Below are 23,871 nucleotides of genomic sequence, written 5' to 3'. Positions count from 1 at the left end.
TTATTGGATTGCCTGACTGAAACTGAGAAACAACTAATTATAAAAACAGCAGGAGAGCTTGCAAAGGAACAGGGAGGTAATTATAGAGAATGGTTTCCCTTGTTCGACCCGACATGGGATCTAAACCGCTCTGCTGATATGGAAAGGTTACAGGAATGGATATTCATAGGGATGGAAAAAGCAATTCCCAGAACAATAAGCTGGGCAATGTTATATGCAGTCAGACAGGGTCCTTCTGAAACGCCGGTCGAGTTCCTAGCCCGACTAAGAGATGCGATGCGCCGGCACACATCTCTAGATCCGAATTCAGAGGTAGGCGCACAGCAACTGATATCCTTCTTTTTGGGACAATCACAAGGGGATATCAGGCGCAAATTGCAAAAACTAAGACCTCCTGAAAACAGAGCCTTAGAAAGGTTATTACAAGAAGCACGGAGAATATTTAGCAATCGAGAGGAAAGTTACAGGCGAGACCAGAAGAAAATACTAGCTGTGGGAAGAGAAAAATGGAAATCGGAAATTTAAAGTTAAACCAATGCGTGGGCTGACGCCTCAGGGTACCTCAGGGTACCAGCCATTAGTCTAGAATGATTTAGCATAGAGGGGGGGAATTGTGGGGTAACGTTAGCAGGGCTGCATGTATGCAGGAGGGGCAGTCTGCAGTGATTCGCGCGCTAGGCGCGGATAGGTCTGTGGGTGCAGGGGGCAGGTGCGTCCACGTCCGTGGTGGGCACGGATAAGTCCATGGGCGCAGGGACAGGTGCGTGGCGGGCACGGATAGATTCATGGGTGCAGGGGGCAGGTGCGTTCCCGTGCGTAGCGGGTGTACGGGTATTTAACCCTGTGTTGTGCAGCATTAAATGGAAGGCTTGGCTTGACGGTATCCGTGTGATGCCCTGCTTTCCGCAGAGCGGGGCTCCGGTGCGTGCAGGGTAGGTTAGCTGGCAAGAGAGCTGGCAAAAAACCATCTGAGGCTTCGCACGAGGACCTGTGGCACCTTAGCTCTGGTAACATTATCAGTTTGGTGGGACTGTTGATGTTTGGAATACTGAGACTTCTCTCAGACATCCAAGGTCATCCTGCGTGACCTTCTGTTCAGCCTGTTAACAGGACTGAGCATTGATGTACACCCTATCAAAGGGATCAAAACTCACAGGCACCTCAGTTCTTGTGTGGAATTATGATCCAATCGAGGTGTTTCCAGGGGAGCTCCCAGAGCTCTGACCAGTACTGGTGAAGATCTTTATCAGAAATTAAAGGGGAAAAACTCTCCTTCTTCCTGTAAGCTTCCTTTGTTAAAAACCAAAAAACCTAAAAAGCCTGAGGTAGAAGGTTACACTGAGGCAGAAATCAGTCTCAGCTCCATGTACAAAAAGGAGAGCAGGCTCTGAGCTGTCCCTTTCCCTTGGGGGTCAGGGAGAAGTCCTTGGTCATTGGTGCCATGAAAACATTGCCCAGGGAAAGGCTGGGTGCCATGAAAATATTGCCCCACCTTCGCTCCCTGCCGGGTGCTTGCCCCCCCTTCGCTTTGGGAACACCTCCATTTCCCTCTCTCCTCACAGGACTCAAGAGGTTCAATCAGACCTGCAAGATTGCTTTTATTACAAAAAAAAAAAAATTTAAAAATCACTCAGTGGGAGATGCTTCCACGTGCAAAAAGAACACATGCAGCCGCATGTCCTGCAGCAAAACAGGACACGTTTTGGGGAAGGGCACAAGACAGGAGCCCCGTGACGCTGCAGCTCTTTCTCTACAGGAAGAGGAGGGTCAGGCGCTAACACAGCCTGCGAGGCTCTGCTTCCAGGACAGCAGCTTTGGGCTCCCTCACCACAGCTGCCAAGGAGCAAGACAGCTCTTGGTGAAGGTGTGACAGCTCCTGGTTGGTCTTGGCACAGCGCTCAATATAATCCTCCTTGTGTTTCTGTTCTTGTGCCAGCTGCGTCTGCAGAAGGGACACCTGGAAGAGGCAAGAGGCTAAGCTCAGACAAGCCCACGCTGTCAGGACCAGCCATAGCCCCGCGGTACCGGCTGTTGGGGCAGACGCACCCTCTAACTCCAGCCCTGACAAAGACTTGGTCCTGCTGGTGGGGGAAGTAAGAGGTTCCCAGCGTCTCTGACTCAGTCCCCTACTGGGACGTACTGGTGCAAGCTCCACCGTTATGGGAGCCCAGGGCAAACAGAACGAGTCAACAAGATGAGCCAGACTCAATATCCTGAGAGGACTCTCTCTCTCCCAGCAAGTTCCAGTTTCCTCAGTTTCTTCCAAGCCCTCTCCCACCCTGCTGGACCTTCAGGCAAGTCAGAGACTGGACCCAGGTGAATGAAGTTGTTTGGCTGTGGCCAACAGCTGCGTCTGGCTGGGTATTTCCCCTGCCTGCTGTGCTCCCTTCCCCACAGCCACACAAAGCTCGGGCTGTAGCATGGTGCAGAGCTGGGCCCCTCAGTACAGCCCCAGCAGCTTGTGACAAGAGCTTTCCTCCTCCTCACCTGGTTCTGCAGCTCAGCTAACTGACCACTGCCACGCACGGGAGACTCCTCCTGTGAAGAAAACACAAGCATTTCTCTTTGGTCTCCAGCTTGGCCAGGGCCACGGTCGAGACTGGGCTGCTATCAGGTCTGTACCGGGGGGCTGCTGCCACTGGGTTTTGCCATCGTTGCGCTGTGTGGCCAGAGCCTCCTCCCACCAAGTAAGATTCTGTTCTCACCTGTCTAGCAGCAGGCACCTTGTGCTGGTCAGAGAGAGAAGATCCGCACGCATCTGGTGGCGACCGACCCCTACAACGTCTCCTCAGTCTCCTCCGTTCACGTTCCACCTGCACGTTGGACAGGAGAAAGGGTCACAGAAACCTGCCCCCACACAAGGAGCAAAAGGACCTCAGCTCATCGTGGCAAGGAGATTTCTGCTCAGAGACTGTGAATTGCACCAGAGAACGGCGAGGGCAAACAGCACTCGAAGGGGACTATGGCAGAGAAAGAGCCAGAGGAAACGGTCCCTGACACAAGAGCGTCAAACGTGTGGGTATGGGGACGCTGGGGCAGGAAGGGCGGTAGCGGAGTGAATGCGTAGTTGAGAAGGCAGTGGGGTGCCAGAAGAGAGAGAAAACACAAAAGCGGGCACCCAGAGGGCAAAGTGGGAGAGGGAGGAAACAAGCAGCAGACTCCAAAGGGCCATCTGTGGCAACGTGTTGTGTTCCAGAGGCGCGTGAGGCTTTGCAGAGGCAGGGAAAGCCTGTTTTACCTGCTCAAGAGTCCTCCCCAGCTCAGCATTCAGTTGCTGCAGCTCCGTCTTCTCAACTTCCAGCCTTGCAACTGCTCGCTGCAGACCTTCCAGCCGCTGCGACAGGAGTCTCTTCTCCGAGAGCCACGACAGCTGCTCCCCCTCTGCAATGGCCTGCGGGGATTCAGAGAGGAGATTATGGGAGCTGCTGCCACATACGCTGGAAAAGCTCTGCCTCAGAAACCTCAGTCTCTGAAAGCCTCCTCTACGCACCATCAGTGTAGCCGCTGTTCAGCCACCGCTATCGAGTGCTGCTCAGTTTAGTACCTGAGTCTGGTCACCTGCGCCCCTTCCTTTCCATGCCAAATCCTAACCACCACACGTTGGCTCAGCTTGCCGAGAGAGAGGAGAACCAATTACCCACCCCCAACTTTGTGGACTGCAGTTAATGTTAACAGCAAGCTCCGTAGTTCGTTCAGGAGCTCTGGGCTTGACAGAAAACGTGCCGGCAGGTGAATGGTCTCTGGGCGGAGCTGCACAGACAGGCAAGCCTGCTGCCGGCAGCCATGCTTTCGCTGGCCGAGCAGGTCAGCTGTTTCTGGGAATAGATCTTCCCGTATCTTTATGGGCAACGCCCTTAGAATCCTTTCTAGACATCTGAGTTGACTGATGAGCAGTCACGCTGCCTACCTGATGATGGAACCGGTCCTTGTCCCTCTCCGAAACCATGCGCTGCAGGACGGCTACCTCTTCCCTCAGAGTCCCATTGGCCGCTTCGCTCTCGGTAAGGGCAAGAGTCAGTGCTTGTGCCTTCTCCTTCCATTCCATTTCTCCGCTTTCACTCCGCTTCCAAACAGCAATCACACGCTCCAGTTCTTCCCCCTTTGCTCTCCGCTCCTCTGCCAGTTGTTGGCTTAGCTCCTTCTGCCTTTGCAAGAGACTGTCTCTCTCCTGGAGAACTCTCCTCTTCTCTGCTTCCTCCTCCTGCCAGTTTTGGAGCTTCTGGATTTGTTTCCGTAGTGCGTCCTCTCCATCTTTCCATCGCAAACCTGATGTCAATTGCTTCAGGAGTTCACTCTGCCTTCTACGCTCTCCTTCTCTCCCTCTCAGAGTCTTCTCCAAATACTGGACTCTGTCTCTCTGCTGCTTGATCTCTTCATCCTTCTCTGTCACAGTCTGCCGGACATGCTGGAGCTCTTCCCAAAGACCTCTCATTTCCTCTTCTAACTCTTTCAGCTCCCCTTCAGCCTCCGTCACTCGTCCCCTCTCATGCAAGGCTTCTTCCAGCAGCTTCTCCTGCTCTCTGGGATGTCCAAGCTCTTCATTCTTCTCGCTTAGCCTAAGCTGGAGATTCTGCAAGGTCTTCAGTTCTTCTTCTTGGCGCTGCAGTTTTTGCAGAAGGCTTTCCCTGTCTTCATCTCTCTTCCTCACCGCTTCCTCAAGCACATTCACTCGCTGCTGGCATGATGTTAGGGCTGCTTCCCTGCTTTCGCCACAAAGCTGCAACATGTTCATTTGCTCTGCCTGCTTGAGGAGCTCCAAATGCTTCTCCTTCAAGGTCTGGCTCATTCTGGCTAGATCCTGCTCTAGACTCTTGGCCTGCTTGCTTTCCAGCTCCTTCTGCTCTTGAAGGTCCTGGACACGCTCCTGCAAAGACACTATCTCTTCATCTCGAGCTTCTAGGGAAGATTCAGCGCATTCTAGTTTTAGCAGTATGGCTTTAGTCTGCATCGCTGCCTCCTCCTTCTGCTGTTGAAGCTTAGAGATGGCCTCCTCCAGATCCCCGATCTGGACTTCTCTTTCTTTCACAATCCGTCTTGCTGCTTGAAGATTTGCTTGCTCAGCTTCATGCTTTTCCTCCTTTGCCTTGCATGCCTCGCATTGCTTCCTAAGGGATAACATTTCCTGCTCTTTTTCCTTTAGTGCCGCTTCAAGATGATGCACAATTTCCTTCTGCTGTTCAGAGTCTTCTTGTTCTTTTAGCAAGGTCTCAATCAGTCCCTTCTGAGATTCAATTGTTAAATCCTTCCGTTTCAGCACTGCCGAAGAGTATTCTAAGTCTCTGCGCAAGACGGCCAGCTCTTCCTCTGTCTTTTCCTCATAGCTCCTTGCTTGTTGCTCTTGGCTGTCTAGGAGCCTGTCCTTTTCTTTTATGGTTTCTAAGGTCCGCTCCAGTTGGTCGCAGACAGTCATTATTTTCCCCTCCTGGAACTTCATCTCCTGCGCTCTCTCCTCCAGCTCTTTGCTCATCCTGCTGACAGCACTCCTCTGCCCTTCTCGCTGCTTCTCCAGCTCCCGGATCTGTTCTTGCTGCGATCTGATCTCCTGGTCTCTCTCTTCCAGCTCTTTCCTCATTTTGCTCACAACAATCCTTAGTTTTTCTTGCTGCTTCTCCAGGTCTCGGATCTGTTCTCGCTGGGATTCTGTCTCCTGGTTTTTCTCTGTTATGTCCATAATGACCTGCTCGAGGGTACAGCAGACATCAAAAGACCGTTAAGAGAACAGTGAAGCTACTCTGAGGTACCTCTTAAACCAAAACCCAATAGCAGCACAAAAGTCCAAAATGAAAGGTGACATCTCTGCCTGGCTTCGTATGAGAGGTCTCTCGTTCCTAGAGCCAAAGATTCCACCTCACCTTGAACCTAACCAAATTCAGTGCAGAAAACACAAAGGGCGGCTCCACACAGCCCGCTATCCAGCCATCTCCCGCAGCTCCAGCCTCGCAAAAACCCACACAAATTCTCCTTCCACGCTCTTTACCTCTTGCATGGCATTTTCAACTCTGCTTACTTCCTCTTCTTGTTGAGCTTGCAGGGTAGCAATTTTCTGCTCCATATCAACCAGCTGCTTCTCGTGCTCCCTTTCTGCCTCTGCCTTCTCCTTTGCCCATTGCTGCAGCATCTCCTGCAGCTTGGAACGGTGCCCTTCCCGCTCGCTTGCCTGATGAGGGCAGGAAAAGACTTTGAGATGCAGTCCCAGCCCAGCTCCTCAAAAACCATCTGAAGCTTCATCCCTCCCACACAGCCCCACCTCAACAGTGCACACTCCTGCCTTTGTGCCCTCCAGAACTCACGGCCTGTCAAGGAACTGCAAAGGAGGCTCAGCAGGTGGAAGAAAAGGAGCTGTTCCCTTCCCCTCTCTGATGCCTGCCTCTTTCCCTAGCACCTCTCGCCTCAGGAATTCTCTCTGCTCTCCCAGGCTCTGTTTTCAAAGCTCACCTCCCTTTTCATCGATGACAAGGCGCAGGTGGCCTGCAGGGTGAGAAAGCGCCCAGTACCCCCATGCCCTGCTCACAAGACAGGCCACCAGCTGAAGTCCCAGGAAGAACAAGGGACCTGTTCCGTATGCGTCAAGCCCAAAGAGAATCCCTCTGTCACCCGGGAAAGGACAGAAAGCAGGGAACAAAGCTCCTGTGACGGCAGTTGGCAGGCCTGCCCCTTCATGGCAGAGGGGAGTCTGCCAAGATCCTGCCCCTGTGCTGCCCTGCTTTGGCTGGGGACCACCCAGCCTTCTCCTGAACTCGTCTTAACGCCCAACACCGAATCTGTGGCTGTGTTTCCTGTCCCCGCACAGTCCTGGGGGTCTTCACGTGCCTTCAGGTAGGAGCCACTGGCTCTGCTGCCTGGCCTGGCGACGTGTGGCCTGTGGCAGATGACTGCTGCCATTTCCCATGCCCAGGCTGCTGTTCTCCTCCAGCCAGCCCACAAAGCTGCCTGGAAGAATGCAAAGCATCTTGTTCCCTACCAGGTCTTGCAGCAGCTTCTTTACTTCCACGTCATGGTCCGTTTGCCAAAGTTTGAGCGTACTGTTGTACTGCTGCTCTGCCTCCAAGAGCTGTTGGGCCATGGTGTCCCGTTCCTGCTTCATGCAAGACCTCTCTGCTTCCAGCTCACACTGAAGGCACTTCACTTCCCCTGCAAACAAAAGGCAAGACTCAGAGTCTACACCAACACTGGTTCGGACTTTACTGACCTTAAACCACTGGAATTTCAGCCTGGGAAGGATCTGTCTCCGGCTCCTTCACTCCTCAGAAGCACTGCGGACAGAGAGCTCTTCTCACAGCACCTTCCCTGGGCAGGGGGATCACCAGAAACAAAGCGCATGAAGCTGTCACCTTGGGTCACCTCCTTGGCCTGCGTGACTGCGTGAACTTGGGTTTCCAGCTGACTCCTGGCGATCTCCAGCTCAAATATGTGCTGCTGAGCCTCAAACAGGCTGCACTGCAGGGTCTCCCTCACTGACCTGCAAGTTGTGAATACGCAGAGGAATGACTTTCTTGCTCCTGACGCCCACAGGCACTCATTCCAAGTCATTCAAGATCATAGATCCTTACATCTGAGTACAGAAACTGAGTTGCATGGAAACTTGTATACAGAAAGCATGTTTTTACGATTTAAAATAGCAATGCAGGCCCCTCCGAGGGAACGTCCAGGCTTTCTTTATGACCCAGCCTGGCACACAAAGCCCAGCCCCATTTGGTCTCAGCAGGCAAATCTTAAATTGCTGTTGTGTGATCTATGGCACGCGGGTAGCTGTGCCCACAAAGTCTGTGCCAGCAAGCAGAAGCCCAGGCTCTGCTCACAGCCCTTATCTCATCAGCACTTCCCAGTTGCTCTGCAGCGGGGCAGAAGAAGAGTATTTCCCTGCCTGACTCGTGACTTTTCAATGCTGTTCATAGTGTACGGACAGGTAGGTCGTTTTCCAGACTCCCTGTGTCCAAGACGGACTAAAGAAATCCATCAGATGATACAGAAAAATGGCATGCTCGTAGCAGCATTTGTAAGAAACTGCAACTAGATTTTACTTGAACCACACCTATCCGTTGCTAACGTGGTAGGCCGTAGCCCTAACGACTTCTCACTCTTGCAAAGGGAAGCTGTGGGACTGCAGATGCAACCTGGTACATCCACAGACCTCAACCATTTCAACATTTAATGTACTGCCAATCTCTGTTCTCATGACAGCTTCTAGATGGAATAGATATGATCAAATATTAAGAGTCCTCCACTTCCCCTGTGCTCTGATAAGACCTGGCCAGTCCCGTCAGTTTCAGAGGCGTTGGGAGGGAGTGAAGAGCTGTTTCCAGATAGCTCAAAATTCAAAATGCGTCGTCTTCCACCTTGCACCTTTGGCTGCACTCTCCCCTGGAAGCCGGAGCAGCAATAAAAGTTGTGGACAAGAACTACAACCCAACAATTGACAAAACACAACTCAGCTGGATCAAATAAGAGAAGCAGCAGCAGCTCTCAAGAAACACAGAGTCACAATGGTGTTTATCAGCCTTGCTACCAACACGCTCTGGGGTGGTAAAGCGTACAAGTCAAGAAGCTTGACAAACAATCTCTACAACATCATTTGCAGAGCTCTGCAAGTGCAGGAGTCTTCCAAAACGAGGAGGACAAACATCTCAATACTTTTTTTCCCTTGTTTTAAAAGCAGATCTTGCCACATTTGACCTTAGAAACCCAACACAGGAGAAGCAAGGAATCCTTTTCCTTCCCTGTGTAACTATTCCATGACCTCTGCCTCACAAGAGCACAGGGTGAGGAGTACAGGCCCCACACATCAGTGATGGGCAAGAATTCCCAAAGACTGGCGAGAATTCCAAAGAGCTCTCCCTGCTGCTGGTGTAACCAGCTCTAGGTCCTGCCCCATACTTAACAAGAGTCACCTTTGAAACAGAAGGCCCTCAAGATGTTCAGCATGAGCCTCCAACTTCACCCCACACGGCAGTGTCCTGCTCACAACGTCCACACGGAACAGCCCTGAATTCTGAAGATGCCACATCAAACTCCTCGATAAGGAAAGATCTCTGTTCCAGTGCACAGAACAAGACACCAGAACCAGGGAGAACCCTCAGGTTTCACTCAACGTCTGCACGGTGTAATTATTACTGAGTGCAGAGCCAGGCTGGCTTGCTTTGGACTTCACACAGGAATGTGAAAGAGGGCACAAACATGAGCCCAAGGCTCAGGAGAGCTCTGTTAGCTGTAGCTCTCAGGAAAAATAACTTTCAAATCATGGTATACTTTTTTTTTCCCCCTCAAGATTTTCTGTCCATGGAAGGTGAAACCACCTGAAAAGCACAGAGGATGCAATAACTCCTCCTGTGATGATGACCACTTTGTAATGACAGACATCAAATAATGCCCTGCCTAGGGTCTCCTCCCTGCCCTTACCTGGCCTCTGCCAGCTGCTCTGAAAGGCCTTGTCTGTCCCGCTCCAGGGCTGCCAGTCGCACCTCTAGGGCAGCCTTCTCATGCACCAGCAACTCCTTCTCTTTGGTCACCGTGGCCAGCGCGTGCCCTTGGCGAGAGGACTCCTGGCGCAACTGCTCCAGATCACTGCTGGCCAACTCTTGCTGGCGGTAAACCTGAAAGCGCGACAAAATACCGTTCCAGTCCTTGCCGCAAAGTTGCGTGTATGTCATAAAACAGAAATCCAACAATTTCAAGCTGCCATTCCCATTCTTAGCAGCACAAGACCGCAGACATTGGCTTGCGGCTTCGTCCCGCTCTCGAGGCCCAAACAAGGGCAGTTTTGAAAGTTGCAGACTTCACAACAAAAAGCATAAATAGAAACATGCAGCTCCAGTTTTTGCCTCAGCAAAAGGATTCAGAGCTACACAGTTTGTTTCTTTTGCCACAAGTGAGAGCAGGAGGCCCACTCAGATTCATCAACACCACAGTCGTCTCTTTGCAGCTTATCCAAAGCCAAAAAAGAGGCCAACACAGGCGGATTAAAAGAATCTGTAGCAGTAGAGGCCAGCTCAGAGAACTGCAGAATATCTCCGCCAGCCATCAACGCGTTTCCAAAAAGAAGTAAACAAAGCCTGCTGACCTCCAGCACTACCAAGTGTCTCTGACAAAAACACTGCAGAATCCAACAGCTTCACTGAGCCAAGCAAATGCCCACCCAGAAGCACCAGGTTTTTGGTCTCACCTGGCTGAGTTTCTCCTGAGTTTCTGCCTTCTCCTCTGCCAGCATCCCCAGCTCTAGCTGCAGCCCCTCCTGCTGCTCCTCTGCTTCCTTCAGCAGCTGCTCCAGGTGGGCTTTTTCTGCACAGAGCTCTTCATCTCTTCTTTTACACAAGTTCAGCTGCTCCTGGTCAGAGATCTTTCCTCTCTCCATCTCCTCCACTTTGCCCAAGAGAACTTCATTCTCTTGCTCCAGCTACACTCACAGAAGCACATAGGAAATAAAATACAGTCAGATTGACTGTGGAGAAGGTTTGGCTTGGACAGAAAAAGGAACATCTCCATATTCAGTCCTATTGTCTGAAGGCAAGAAGTCTGAGAACAAGCAGCAGCTGGAGATGAACACCTGGCAAGATCTTTGGCCACTCTGCTCACCTGCAGCACCAGTTTGTTCAGCTGCACTTTATCCAGTGCAAGAGCTTCGTTGACAGTGCTCATGTTCGCTGTTGTAACACGCACATCGGCCATTTTAGCTCTCAGCTTATTCTGAGTGCCTGTCAACTCTGCTACTGCCTGCTCTGCCTGAAGAGACAAAAGAACAACATGAAAACAAATGCTCCAGACCCCCTTTTGTGTCTCTGACATGCTTCCAGTTCAGCGTTCCCCATAGGCTCGTGGAGTCTGACTCCTCCAAAGAGCCTGCGTGGTCTGATCACCATTTCCCAAGAACCACCGCAGCATTTTCCTCGTCTTCTGAGCCACAAACAGCATCTGCAGCATCTGTGGCGGTCTTGCTGTCACAACTCCCTCTCCCAGCAGTGCTGCCTAGGCAGGAGGTGACCATACCTTCTCCAGTGCCACGGTAAGCTCGTGCTTCTCTTGCTTCAGCAGATCCCTCTGAAGGTGCGATTCCTCCAGTGTCTCTCTCGCGACTACCAGCTCACTCTGTAATAAGGAATGCTTTCCCTCGAGTGCCACTAAGTCCTTCAGTCTATGAGAAGGGGAAAGACAAACAAGTTCTTAATGTAAAAACATTCTCATTTCCAAAACCAAGAGTACACACTATGTCCCAGAGACAGCAGTCTGAATGATTTCCAACAGCTTTCTATTTACACCCAAAGAATGCTGGAATTTCCTGACTAGAGCTGCATCACTCTTTGCAGCAGGCGAAACACTCATCACCAAGAACGTAAACCTTCCCGAAATCGCAGGATGTTTCCGAACAGTTCCGGTACTCTCAACTTAACAGCTTCCTGCCTTTTAGTTCTCTCTGGTCGGGTTGGGAAGGATTTTTTTCAAGGGCCATAAAGAAAGCATAAGGAGGCAGCTATGCTGTACGTCTGCTGGCAGCCAGACCCGCCCACGCCCTCCCTTCACCCTTCTATGCTACAAATAACGAGCAGCCAAACTCATTTGTTTATGGTGGGCCTCCTAAAGCCCAGCAACGCCCACCCCAGCCCAGAGAAAGCTCTAACGCTCACAGGAGCTCCTGGTCGCGACGCGCCCTCTCCATCGCCTCTTGCTGCTCCACCTTTTCCCCCTGGGCTGAATCTTCCTTCAGCGGCAGTTCAGCGTTACTTTGACGCAGACGCGAGGCTTCTTGCTCCGCTACTTCAAGCTGTTGCTGGAGCTCTTCCCTGGTTTTCTCGAGGTTTGCACAGTCACTGCAGAGACAAGGCTCAGTTAGAAGAATGAAGAGGCCTGAGGAGTCACAGAGCCCATTTTCATCATTCCAGGAGGGAATTGTGGGGAGCACGGTAAGGAAGAACTTGCTCTTCCCCTCACAAGGTTACTGAAGAGGGAAAGAGAAAGGAAGGCAGGCTTTTGCCTTCATTCAGTGAGAAGCAGTGGCTGGGAAAGGGCCCCAAAGAACAGAATGCAGAGAAGCAGCATGTGGTGAGGGAGGCATCTCTGGAAAATCGCTCTAAATCTCCAAGACAGCCTTAGGATTCACAGGAGAGCACGAAAAGCAGTGGCCGAAGGATGCTGAGGGGCCAAACAGAGGCACACGTGGTAGGGCAGGTAAATTCTTTGCTCCTAACACCTCTGAACTCCCCGAACTGGAAGCAGATTGCCTCTAGAACACAGGAGGAGGGGGAAACACTCACCTGCTGAGCGCCTCTACCAGAGACTGCAGGTGCTGCTGGTGGCTGCTGGCCATCTTGCATTCCTCCTCCAGTTGCTCAAGCCTTTGCTGCAGCTTCCTGCACTTCTCCTCCTCCTCTCTGCGCTGCTGCTGCAGGAAATTGATGGAGTCCTGCCTGGCAGAAAGCTCTTCTTTTAGCGCCTGCAAGGAATGGGCAGGGAAAGAGCACAAACAAGCAATAAGGGGCAGGGAAGATCGCTCCACATCGCTGCGAGGAGAAGCAAGCAGAGAGACAGCTCCCCTGAAGGCAAAACCTGTGATGTGGAGGTGGAGATCAAGGAGAGAAAAGCAGTAGAGCCTCAGCCCTGCTGATTCCAGTACAGCCCTTCCCAGATCTACGCAATTGCTCTTTGCTAACACTGGGACCAGAAAGACCCACAGCTGGTTTTTGCACACTGCCAAGAAGCTGTCAGTTCCAAGGAACTTTGGTCCCTAGAGACTCACAGCCACAGGCACAGCATTGGTGCAGCCCCCTGAGGAAGACACCTGAGCTGTCTGCAGCTCCCCTGCCACTGCCTGCCCCTGGGCTGACTCCACAGGTGCCAAAGACACAGGGAATGGTTTGGCAATGTGCCTGGTGCTCCCAGACAGTTCGCATCATTACCATTCCTTCCTTGAGGAAGCCACACCTCTCTGTGCCAAGGCTGGAGAGCAAACACCAGGCTATCTCCCAGACAGAGGCAAAACATACTAGAATCTCCAGGGCGTCCGTCAGTGCTTTCATGGTCTTCTCCTTCTCCTCGTTCTGCTTCTGAGACTGTGCAAGCAAGGCTGAGAGCTCCATCACCCTGTGAAGAGAAGGTCCACGTGCTATTCCAAAAGCATTGCACACCATCACCTGTTAAAGAGCTAAGCATCTCCCAGAAGCACAGCAGAGAAAATACAGCAAATGCAGCGTTCATCTCTACAGGTTATTATGCTTCATGCTGCAGAACGGCACTTCTTGCCCCAAAGGCCTTCTGTGCTCTGTCTTGTGAGGAACTGTCAGTACAGCGGTGCTCCGCTGCTCATGATTGTCCTGGGCAAATTCCTCCCAACTCCCGTTAGCACAGCCCCGGGTATCAAAAGGGCTGTGTAAGAGACAGAGCTCTCTTGATGCTGGTCTCAGCTTCTCACCAAGAATCAGTTAACAGCAAAAGCACTGCAATACACAATCTCTTTTCCAGCCTTGTCTTACTTGGAAGAGCTTCTGGCAGTCAGAGGGGTTTTTCCAGCCCTTCTGTCGAAGGCAAGAGTTTGGCCGGGGACAGAAACAAGGCTGTGCCGAACGGGTGCGCTTTCAACGTGAACGCAGCCCATCCGTGAATCCAAGAAGCAGCCACAAAAGACCACGTTGGCAATAGCAAAGTGGAAAACACCTTTACCTGTCCTGAAGCTCCTTCTTCTCCAGGTCCTCCTCGACTTGCAAGCACGTCACCTCCCAAGTCTGCTGGCTTCTTTCCTGTCCCACTTGCTGCTGCGCCTGATCCTTCCGGACAGGTCTACCCAGAGTGACGGCCTCGCAGAGCTGTACGCCAGAGCTTATGCGGGAGCAGTTGACAAGTATAGACCCAGAAAGCCTCATTTGCTCTGCCTTCAGCTCTGACAAATCTCTGAAGAAGAAGAAAGCAAGAGCTGATGTGCACACCACCGTCTTTATCAGGTGACTCACTTCTGAAGCACAGAATTGCGCAACAGTAAAAGCTGTCAGGAAAGATGACATCTTGGTTGGGGAGGAATCGTTCATCTGACCCTTGGGGATCAGGACACATCTTGGCAGGTGAGCCATGGGTCTGTTTGATGGTTGAGGAATGACTCTATTTTCTCCTCAGAGAGAGGAACAAATGTATGGCACAGCCAGAAGGCTTCAAGGACTCTTATTAATCGTTGCTCTTGCTGTATCTTATTCACGTACTCTAATTCTCACCAAGAGGTGTAAGGAACTTTACCAAGGTGCCCCGCTTTTATACGTAGGGCATCAGCCTTCCGCGACCTCTTGTTATCAGCACGTGGACTGCTAAGAGGCTCGTGACAATACCTACACAATGAACAGCTCAGGCCTAGAATGTTGTAACAAAAAAGCCCAGATCATACAAGAGTGAACGGGGAGGTGGGACATACATATCTCTAGATATATTCACGAATGACCTTTCCAACAGGAGCAGTGGGAAAAGAAAGCCAGTAAGGCAGATTTTAATGACTTTAGAAGAGGGACCACTACATACTGCACGCACAGCTTTGGTGAGTCTCTCCCGATGGGTGCACACATGCCTGTGCCTGTGTCACTGTGCCCAACCATCACCATGGTCAAGTTCACCTGGTCAGGGCCCCTGCACCACTCCCAGCCCGAGCCCCTCAGTTTTGTCTGAAAACCAGCATCTGAAAATAGCCTGACGCACGCTTAACGGCATTGCTCCAGACTGCCAAAGAGCCATCCCATCTTTAGCTGCAACTAAAGGAACATCAAGGCTGCTCCAAAATCAGGTGTGAAGGGAAGCTGCGTGCTTTCCATAAGAGATCCACCCATAACTTCTACTCACCGGTCAGTGGCAGTCTTCATTGCCAGGAAGTGACGGTGGAAGGTCACCACCTGGCCCCACAGGCTGAGTAGACGGTTCTGTTCACCTCTTAAGTAGCTGTCATAAAGCTAAACGTGCAAAGACAAAAAGAAACGCCAATTCAGCGTGGGCTGTCAGTGTCCAAGTCTTTCAGCTAGGAGGGAGTACGACCATCGTCACCAGGTCTCCTTTCATAACAATTCCCACAGGGGCATCAAGGACTGGAGAGGCACCACAGCAGCATCCTCGGTAGAGCTGCCACCTCGCTGCCCGGAAGGCAACATCCACGCTTCTCCTGTGGCAACTCAGCCACAACTTTCACACAGCAAGATCTCTCTGTGCCAGAAATCAAATGCATTCTCATTGCACCCTGACATGGCGTCTGACATTCCCATAGCCTTTACTTACCTCATGTTCATTGCGCCATTCCCTCGCCTTCATTTCCAGCTCCTCCCGGGCCCTCATCCAATCCGCCGTCAGTTTTCCAACATCTTCTTTGAGGGCTGAATTAACCTCACTGGCTTTATCGAGGTCCTCCCGCAGCAGAGCGTTCACTTCTGCCAGCTTCTCACACCTTGGAAAGGGAGAACCAGCAAGGAGTCACTGAACAAGTTCTACGCACAAGCAGCAGCCCCGGGATTTTCCAACTCCTTCAACCCTGACTTTGGTGTCAAACTGAGAGGTGGTGAAAGTGCTTTCTAGGATCTGTGACGGCAAACTCTTTTGCTTCTCCTTGCTTTGAGCCTACAATTTCCATCTACCATGTTGCTTCCCCCTTCCTCTTCAACTTTGGTGATGCCCACAGTTAACGTCTTGCCTGCCCTTCCTGCTCTCTGATCACTGGACACGTGGTCTTTCTCCAGCACTGCCCTGACACCTCTCTTCCTCCGCTCTCCTCTCTAGGTTTCCGTGGCCTTTTCCCTTGCACTGTTGTACCCACCGCTGCCCTCACCTTCTCGTTAAGCCTCGCCCTGTCCTTGTCCTACACGCTCTGTAAGGTCCGTAGCAAAGATCCCCCCCTGTTGAGCCAGCAAACTGCACCCCACAAAGACAGCACCACAGACGGAGGGGAAACAGCTTTACATGAAACTATCAACGGCAAACGGAAAGGCCGAGCACTGCAGGTTAACGACACTGGGGCCACAGGCGAACATCCCACCCAGGAAACATTTCATCAGCAAAACTGCCACAACTGCTGCCCTGTGAAGAAGCACAAAACTCCGCTTCTGGATCAAAACAGGAGTTGTGCTTCTCCCACCTTAGCTTGCACCACACCTAACACAGCACACAGATGCCTTCTACACCACACACAGTTTCTCTCTTGAGCAGAGGGAAAAACAGAGAAGGAAATGTGGCAGAAGATGCCTGTGGTGCCAAGCGCTCTACTGGAAGACTCCGCTACAGGCACAGGATGTGCTGTTACGGTGAAAGCAAACAGGAAAGCTCCTGTGCCATGAAATGTTCAGGATGGCAGGGCTTGATTCGCAGCCTAAACCGGGGCTCTGCTGCGTGGCTCACCTCCTGAATCATCGAGTAATTTAGGCTGGAAAGGGACCTTTGGAGGGCACCTGGAACAACCTCCTGCTCAAACCAGAGCAGCACACAGCACCAGAACACACTGTGGACCTTTCTCCTTTCAAAGGCGCTTGCCCATCCACCTCCCTTGGGCCAACCAGGTTGCACGGACAGGTTTTCCCTCACTGCCAGGAGCATCCAGGATACCCAGTAGGAGGGTACGCTTCTTCCTTGTACCTTTGCTGCTCCTCTTCCAACTGAAGCAGCGCTTTCTCCAGGCCGTGGTCTTCTCTGGCTTCCCACCTGCCTGCAAGGGATCCCTGAAGAAGAAAGGAAAAGTGCAGTCAAATTCCTGCGTTTCCTAGGTTTCCTTTAGCCGCGAAGCAGAAAGAAAAGCACCGAGCCAGCTCTGTACGTTGAACGGCAGCGTTCCTGCCTTCCAAAATGCTGTGTTTCAAGCGATTCATTTTCAGAGACAGCCAGGCAACGTAGCAGGCAGTACAGCCCTCTCCCGACACCTCGGACTGATGTCACTCCAGCAAGAAAGGAAATGGAGAGGAAACTGCAGATCAAACGTTACTCCATTCTGGCTGCTGTCAGAAAGGCTCTGGCTGGGCAAAAGCCTGAGGGGCAAACTTAGAGCAGGGCCTCCTGCAAGCCTCAGGCGGCCAAATCTTGTTTTCCTCGGCCCCTGCTTTGGGGAGCTGCTTTTTGGGGGCCTTAGCCAGCGCCAGAGGGACTCTCTGCAGTTTGCAAGCTGCACACTCACCCCTGCTGCTTCCAGCTGCTGCTCCAACTCTCGGCAGCGAGTGCGGTACTTGAGTACCTGGGGGGAGAGAGCGAAGGGAGCTGAGCGAAGGGCGCTGGTGAGAGCCGGGGCCCCTCCTGCCCGAGCCTTTTGGCAGCCTTGAGCACGGGAAGCTGCTGAGGCGGGCAGGGGAAGGCGCTGGCGAGGCGGGCGCCTGGAGCGCAGGGGGAAGAGCCCTGGCCAGAGGCTCGGGGCGGGTGGGGTGAGAGCGGCAGCGGGAGGTGCCCATCAGGCCTGGCCGGGCCGGGCCGGGCCGGGCGGAGCAGGGCGGGTCCCGCGGCCTCCTCCGAGCTGCGGGCTCGGCGCCGTCCCGCCCGCAGCAGCGGCGGGGAGGGCTCGGGTGGGGGTCCCCGCGCGTTCGCCCCCCGCGTTCGCCCCCCGAGCTCTCCGGCGCCGAGTCCCCTCTGAGCGCGGCGCGGAGAGGGGCGGCCCGGGCAGCCCGGCCCCGGCAGCTCCCCCGCTACTCACCTTCGCCTGCAGCTTCCGCAGCAGCACCGCTTGCCGGTGCCGCGCCTCCTGCGAGCTCTGCTGCCGGCGCTGCAGGGAGGCCTGGCTCCGCGCCGCCATGGCCCCGCTCGCCAGCCGGGTTCCGCCGCCTGCCAGGCGCCGCGGCGGGGATGGGACGGGAGGGGAGTTGGGGGGTGCTGCTCCGCGGGAGCCGGGCCGCGGGGCGGGAGAGCCGGGCTCGCTCGGGGCTGCTGTGCGGCCGCGGGGCCCTTCTCGCTCGTCGCTGCGGTGCTGCCGCGGGGGAGAGGCCGCCCCGGCAGCGCTTTGCTCCGCCGAGTTGTGCTCAGCGACCGCTAACGGCCCCGGGGAACGTCGGGGGCGGCAGGCGCTGCCGCGAGCCCCTGGCGCGGGCGGCCGGGGCCACTGCGGCGAGAAGGGGGGGCCCGCAGCGACCGCATCCAGAGAGCAGGGCCCGCGGCCCGGGGAGCCGCCCGAGCGGGCAGCGCTTCCTCCTGGCAGCTCCAGCTCGGGCCCTTGCCGGCCCGAGGAGCGGGAGCTCCAGCCCGGGACGAAGCCCAGACCCCGCAGGTGGGGCCGCGGACGCCGCCCAGCAAAGGGCCGGGGCGAGAGCCGGGCTGGGGAAAGGGCTGGAGGAGGGGAGCTGCGGGCGGCGGCTGCTTCCAGGCCGGAGGCGCCGAGGCGCGGACAAGGCCCCAGCACGGCGCTCGCTGCAGGCTCCCCACCTGCGGGACCTTCTCTGCTTTTATTTATTTCCAGACACTTCTTTCTCCAAAACTCTGCACAGCCTCTAAGCAGGAACCTCCTTGCAATGCCTGTGGCTCCTCTGCTCCCTTCGGCAGCTGCTCCGGCGGCTGTCACCCGCCTTGGGTCCGCGCGGATAAATACGTACAAACACGGAACCGACATCCAAAGAACGTGAGAACACAGGTTACACAGAAAAACATCCATGGAAACAGGGAGTGAAGGAAAATAATGTCACTGGGATTTAACACTCATCCAGGCAGAAACAAAACAAAGTAAAAAAAAGAGTTGTTTTTTTTTTTTTTAAACGCAGTTGTAGTCTTTCAGCATTTCCAGTGTTCTTGTTCCTTCAGACACAGGAATGTTGCATAAAGACAGGGAGGAGAACTTATGTTAAAACGGCTGACATGTCCAACAAGTATTTGGAAACAAAACAAACCAAAACCCGCTTATCGGGAGACCACGAGAGATGCTTTAGGGGATAAAGATTACCAGGCTGTAAGGACACCTAAGAAATAATCCTGGGGTCACATGAGATTTGGCTAACACATGTCTGTCTGAGAAAGTCTGAGGTGGTGTTAGGGCCTGACTTTTTATGGAAACCCCTCAGGACATCTGGAATGGCAAACCCAAGTGAAAGGGGTTTTGCATCTGTTTCAGCAGGTGTCACCCTAGGAGGAGAGACTACGCTTGCAGCTCTTGAGAGCAAGAGATTCGCAGGCTCCCTGCTCCTAAACTTTCATTCCTGTTCGTCAATGCACACGTCTGCGTCAAAACACATACACACAGCCCCTTGGCAATAAATAACAGAGTGTCCAAATGTGGCTGTAACTCATAAAACCTGGCGTGCGGTAACTCTGCAGCAGGACCTTCACGAGCTCACGCACTCCCCCAGCATTTCAAAATGTCCAACACCGGAGAGCAATCGCTGACGAGCTGGTTTCAGTGGCTGCTCCTTAGCATGCTGCTGCTGGGGAAAGGAACTGCCTTGATGTTAGCAAACCTGTAGGTAACTTCTGTCTTTTTCTTCCTAGCCTAAACAGGAGCTGTGATCTTCTCTGGATTAGTGGAAGGATTTCTGCCAAGCCCAAGGCTCGTGGCTGTGAGAAATGGGATGAACTCCTCCGGGCAAGGCCGCTCCCTGCTTCTTCCCTGGATTGCTCTCACACTCCGCTGCTGCTGTCAGTCCTCCCCTGAGGATGAGTACGGCAATCTAGAAGGCGTTATTTCAGGCAGACAATTTCTGGGGGCAAAATATGAGCATGTGAGAAGAAAAACATAGGCGAGGAGAGAGAACTGTGTAAGGAAACAGAAGCCCAAACAAGAAATGAATTATCTCTGATGTCGTAGTTTAATCTCCATTGGCACCAGACTACGCAGTCTCTGTCACTCCCCACACCCCACCTTCCGAGATAATATAAGAAAACGGCTCGAGGTTTGAGATAAGGACAGGGAGAGATACTTAAAGTGACTGTTATGGGCAAAACAGACTCAACTTGGGTAAAACTATTTGTTTATTACTAAAACCAAAGCTGGATAATTAGACAGCAAACAAGATAACCTCGCCCCACCCCTTCCTCTTCCTGGGCTTAACATTATCTCTACCACCTTCCTCTCTCTGAGCAGCACAGGGGGGATGAGGGAATGGGGGTTGCGGTCTGTCCATCATATGTTGTTTTACGCCGCTGCTTTGTCTTTGGGGGAAGAACTCCTCGCATTCCTCCCCTGCTCCATCGTGGGGTCCCACCCACGGGTTGCAGTCTTTCATGAAACTGACCCCGGGTCATTTTTCCATGAGGTGCAGTCCCTCCAGAACGGCTGCCCCAGCGGGCCCTCCACGGGCCACAGCCTCCTTCAGGCCTCCGCCTGCTCCGGCGTGCTGTCCTCCCCAGGCTGCAGGTGGATCTCTGCTCCTCTGTGGACCTCCATGGGCTGCAGGGGGACAACCTGCTCCACCATGGTCGTCACCACAGGCTGCAGGGGAATCTTGGCCAGGAGCCGCATTACTGACCTTGGCGTCTGCAGCCATTCCTCTCACAAGAAAAGTTCTTCACAGCAGGCTGGCAGACGCCTCTCAGAATCTCTTCACATCATCCATCTCATCTCCTCTCCACTCCTTGCAGCCAGGCCGGGCCGAGTTGGGCCCAGTCGGCCGCCTGGCGGGCGGCCAGAGGGTGAGGCCTGCAAGGCCCATGAGGCTTGTGCTTTTCCCTCTCTGCCCCCGCTCAGCTTCTTCACATCTTTTTTTTTTTTTTTTTTCTGTTTTCCCCTTTACATTATCACAGAGGCGTTATCAGGAAACATTCTGCTACCAATTGGCTCGGCCCTGGCCAGCAGCAGGTCCGCCCTAGGCCTGGCTGAGTTCATTGGACAAGAAGGGGAAACTTCCAGCAGCTTCTTACAGAAGCTGCGACCGTAGCTCCCCTCACTGAACAGAACCAGGACACATGAAGGGGCCTTTCAGGCTGTAAGGAGCACAATTTCCTCACCCGTCCTTGCATGGCAGATGTTCCCCTGGCCCAGCACACACTGCAGAGCAACTCTGGCTAACTGTTGCACATAATTTGTTTCTTCTGGGGGCTCCTCCATTTGCCCTGGCCCTCGTAAGGAAGGAAAGAAGTGTGTTAAAGCCACAGCAGCTCCTCAGTTCCTAGTCCACTCTGCTCAAGTGTCACACCTGCTTTCATGTGGACATGAGGCCCTGGGCACGTGGAGCAGCATTGGCTTTGGCAGAGCGGTCGAGGCATGAGGAGGACAGGGGGTGCAGGGAGAGGCTCAAGGGGTGAAGGAGAAGGAGCGGAGAGAGGGCAGCACACACCTCTGCACATGTACAGGGAGCCTGTGTGCGTGTTTGTGGTTATCTGTGCCTGAGGGAAGAGGCTCCTGGGGGAACGTGGGAGGAAGAGGAGATTTGTTGCCATGTGTGCCCACATATCTAGGTGGGAAGGTAGCAGCATCTGCTCGTGTGTCTGTTACTGTGCAGGGTATCGTTCCATGACGGAGCCTCTGATGGCTGCTGTGCCCTCGTGTGTGGGTGAGGGTCTGCATGGGAGTGGCAGAGATTGCTACACTCCTAGAACCACAGAATCATTTAGGTTGGAAGAGACCCTTAGGATCACTGAGTCCAACTGTTAGCCTAACACTGCCAAGGCCAAAGTCTAAGCTGTGTGCCCGAGTGCCACATCTACACATCTTTTAAATTCCTTCACCGATGGTGACTCCACCACCTTCCTGGAGAGCCAGTTCCAATGCCTGACAACCCTTTCTCTTTCGGTGAAGAAATGTTTCCTAATATCCAATCTAAGCCTCTCCTGGCACAACTTGAGGCTGTTTCCTCTCATTCTACCACTTGTTACTTGAGAGAAGAGACTGACCCCCCACCTCACCACAGTCTCCTGTTGTAGAGAGCAGTGAGGTCTCCCCTGAGCCTCCTTTTCTCCAGCCTAGACAACCCCAGCTCCCTCAGCTGCTCCTCATAACACTTGTTCACCAGACCCTTCACCAGCTTCGTTGCTCTTCTCTGGGTGCACTCCAGCACCTGAATGTCTTTCTTGCAATGAGGGGCCCAAAACTGAACACAGTGTTCAAGGTGTGGCCTCACCAGTGCCCAGTACAGGGGTGTGATCACTTCCCTAGTCCTGCTAGCCATGCTATTTCTAATAAAAGTCAGGATGCTATCAGCCTTCTTGGCCACCTGTCATAGTTCAGCCCTGCTCAGAACCAAGCTGTGCAGTCACTCACTCACTCCCCTCAGCCTCCAGTGGGACAGGGAGGAGAATTGGTAAAGAAAAGAAGGCAAAATTAATCAGTTGAGATTAAAAAAAAAAGTTTAAGAGAACAACAGAAGAACAGAGATGGAAAACAAAACAAACAAACAAACAAACAAAAAACAATAACAGAGAATACTTAAGTACATGATTTCCAGTACCATAGCTCACAGGGGATCCTGGTGCCCGGCCCCCTCCTGAGCACCAGCACCCTCCCCCCAGCACCCTCCCCACTGGATACCCTGAGCAGACGGCCCATGGGATGGAGCAGCCCTTGGGCCAGTTTGGGTAACCTGGCCCAGCTGTGGGCTCATTTGTGACCTACCCCAGCTGCGTCCCCAGCCACAGGGGCCACCAGCTCCAGCTCCAGCTCCAGTTCTTCTCCCAGCTCTGATGAGAATTAACTCTGTCCTAGCCAGAACCAGGACATTCTTATTCTGTACCATCTACATCATGCCCAGATCCAATTCATCATCACAATTTTTTTTTCTGTCTTTGATCTACATATAGATACATACATACAGATACCACTCCCTCAGTCTATGTGCCATCCTTCCAAAGTGGCTGTTGAGTTCATTTAGTCCATGACCTCGGGCTCCTTCTGTCATAACAGTCTCCCAGGGCAGGACAGATGATGCAGTGTTTGCTCAGGTGGTGTGTCTGGTGCAACTGGTTTATGCTCGTGGTCTGCAGGTTGAAGATGTCGATCTCAAGTTGTGCTAAATCTCATACACCACCAATCTCATACACCCTGCCCTGCCACTGCATGTTGGTGAGACCATTCCTGCTCCTGTGGGCAGGCATGCCCGGCTGTTATAGTTCACGTTAGCAGCCAGGGGCTGTGCATGGCTGTGCCACTGCACATGCAGCTCAGATGTGCATGCACTGTCTAAACCAACAAAGAGCTTGCAGCCAACTTCTCTGGCCTGCCTGCACTCAACTTCCCATGTCCATTCTTGCACTCCCAGCGCAATTCTGCATGTCATTTCCACCCAGAACTTAGTCTTGCTGCTCAACTGTCCACTCCACAACCAGGAAGAACACACACTCACTGTCCACTCCATGAAGGAGTTCACAGCCCCATCTCCAGGATGCCTACACTCACCTTCCTGTGCTCATTCTTCTTGCACACCTCTTCTTGCACATCCAGTGCAACTCTATCCTTCATGTTACTTGCGACTCCAGTGTCAGCCCTTCTGCTCAGCTCTCTACTGCACAGAAAGCACAGCCACTCACTGTCCATTCCAACTCAAGAGCTGAAATGAAACTTCTTAGTCTTGCTTCCCCATCCCATCCAAACATTAAGCATCGCAGCTGGAATGCTTACACACCCTTGCACACGTACAACCTTGTTCTCCTCTCCTTGTTCTCCTTCAGTGTTCTGGGCCAGAGCTGGAGACAGCCAGCAAACCTGCGAAGCACCGTGGCTTTGCTGCTTGGCAGCACCTGTTTCTGGTGGCCCTGCAAGGCTTAACACAAAAGCCTGCAAACAGGGAGAGAGAGGGATTGCCACTGCTTCTGGGCTTAAGCAAAGGGTCACCTACAAATTGTTATTAATGGTAAAGAGATCTCAGCTGGAAAATTCCTGTCTTAAAAACCTTTTTGTTTTCAACATATTGGAACAGCAAACAAACAGCAAACAGCAAAACCTCATCCATCAATGGAGAGCGAGGGCCTTCTGGTGTGAGCTGAGAGAGGGAATCCTAGATCCATCAGAGAGGCATTTCCAGTCCAATATGATAATCTTCTGACCAA

The 23,871-nt window shown here is 53.0% G+C and overlaps 2 protein-coding genes across 2 annotated transcripts; both read right to left on the bottom strand.

Moving 5' to 3' along the window:
* Positions 1-1,575: 1,575 nt before the first annotated feature.
* On the bottom strand, positions 1,576-12,418 carry LOC147598680 (uncharacterized). Its single transcript, XM_086761065.1, has 14 exons — positions 12,243-12,418; positions 11,616-11,798; positions 10,981-11,125; positions 10,570-10,716; positions 10,160-10,390; positions 9,397-9,590; positions 7,332-7,459; positions 6,962-7,131; positions 5,978-6,157; positions 3,908-5,677; positions 3,239-3,391; positions 2,706-2,813; positions 2,488-2,538; positions 1,576-1,957 (listed from the first exon to the last, which is right to left on the bottom strand). The coding sequence occupies exons 1-14, from the start codon at positions 12,293-12,295 to the stop codon at positions 1,775-1,777; spliced, it is 3,696 nt and encodes a 1,231-aa protein (XP_086617191.1). The 5' UTR covers positions 12,296-12,418; the 3' UTR covers positions 1,576-1,774.
* Positions 12,419-12,614: 196 nt separating this feature from the next.
* On the bottom strand, positions 12,615-18,514 carry LOC147598679 (uncharacterized). Its single transcript, XM_086761064.1, has 7 exons — positions 17,609-18,514; positions 17,102-17,278; positions 16,570-16,652; positions 15,226-15,391; positions 14,800-14,906; positions 13,645-13,872; positions 12,615-13,068 (listed from the first exon to the last, which is right to left on the bottom strand). The coding sequence occupies exons 1-7, from the start codon at positions 18,512-18,514 to the stop codon at positions 12,690-12,692; spliced, it is 2,046 nt and encodes a 681-aa protein (XP_086617190.1). The 3' UTR covers positions 12,615-12,689.
* Positions 18,515-23,871: the final 5,357 nt, after the last annotated feature.

Source organism: Chlamydotis macqueenii, chromosome 16, assembly GCF_036417535.1.
Source record: "Chlamydotis macqueenii isolate bChlMac1 chromosome 16, bChlMac1.mat, whole genome shotgun sequence".
Classification (NCBI taxonomy): domain Eukaryota; kingdom Metazoa; phylum Chordata; class Aves; order Otidiformes; family Otididae; genus Chlamydotis; species Chlamydotis macqueenii.
This window is presented reverse-complemented; position numbering and strand designations above follow the sequence as displayed.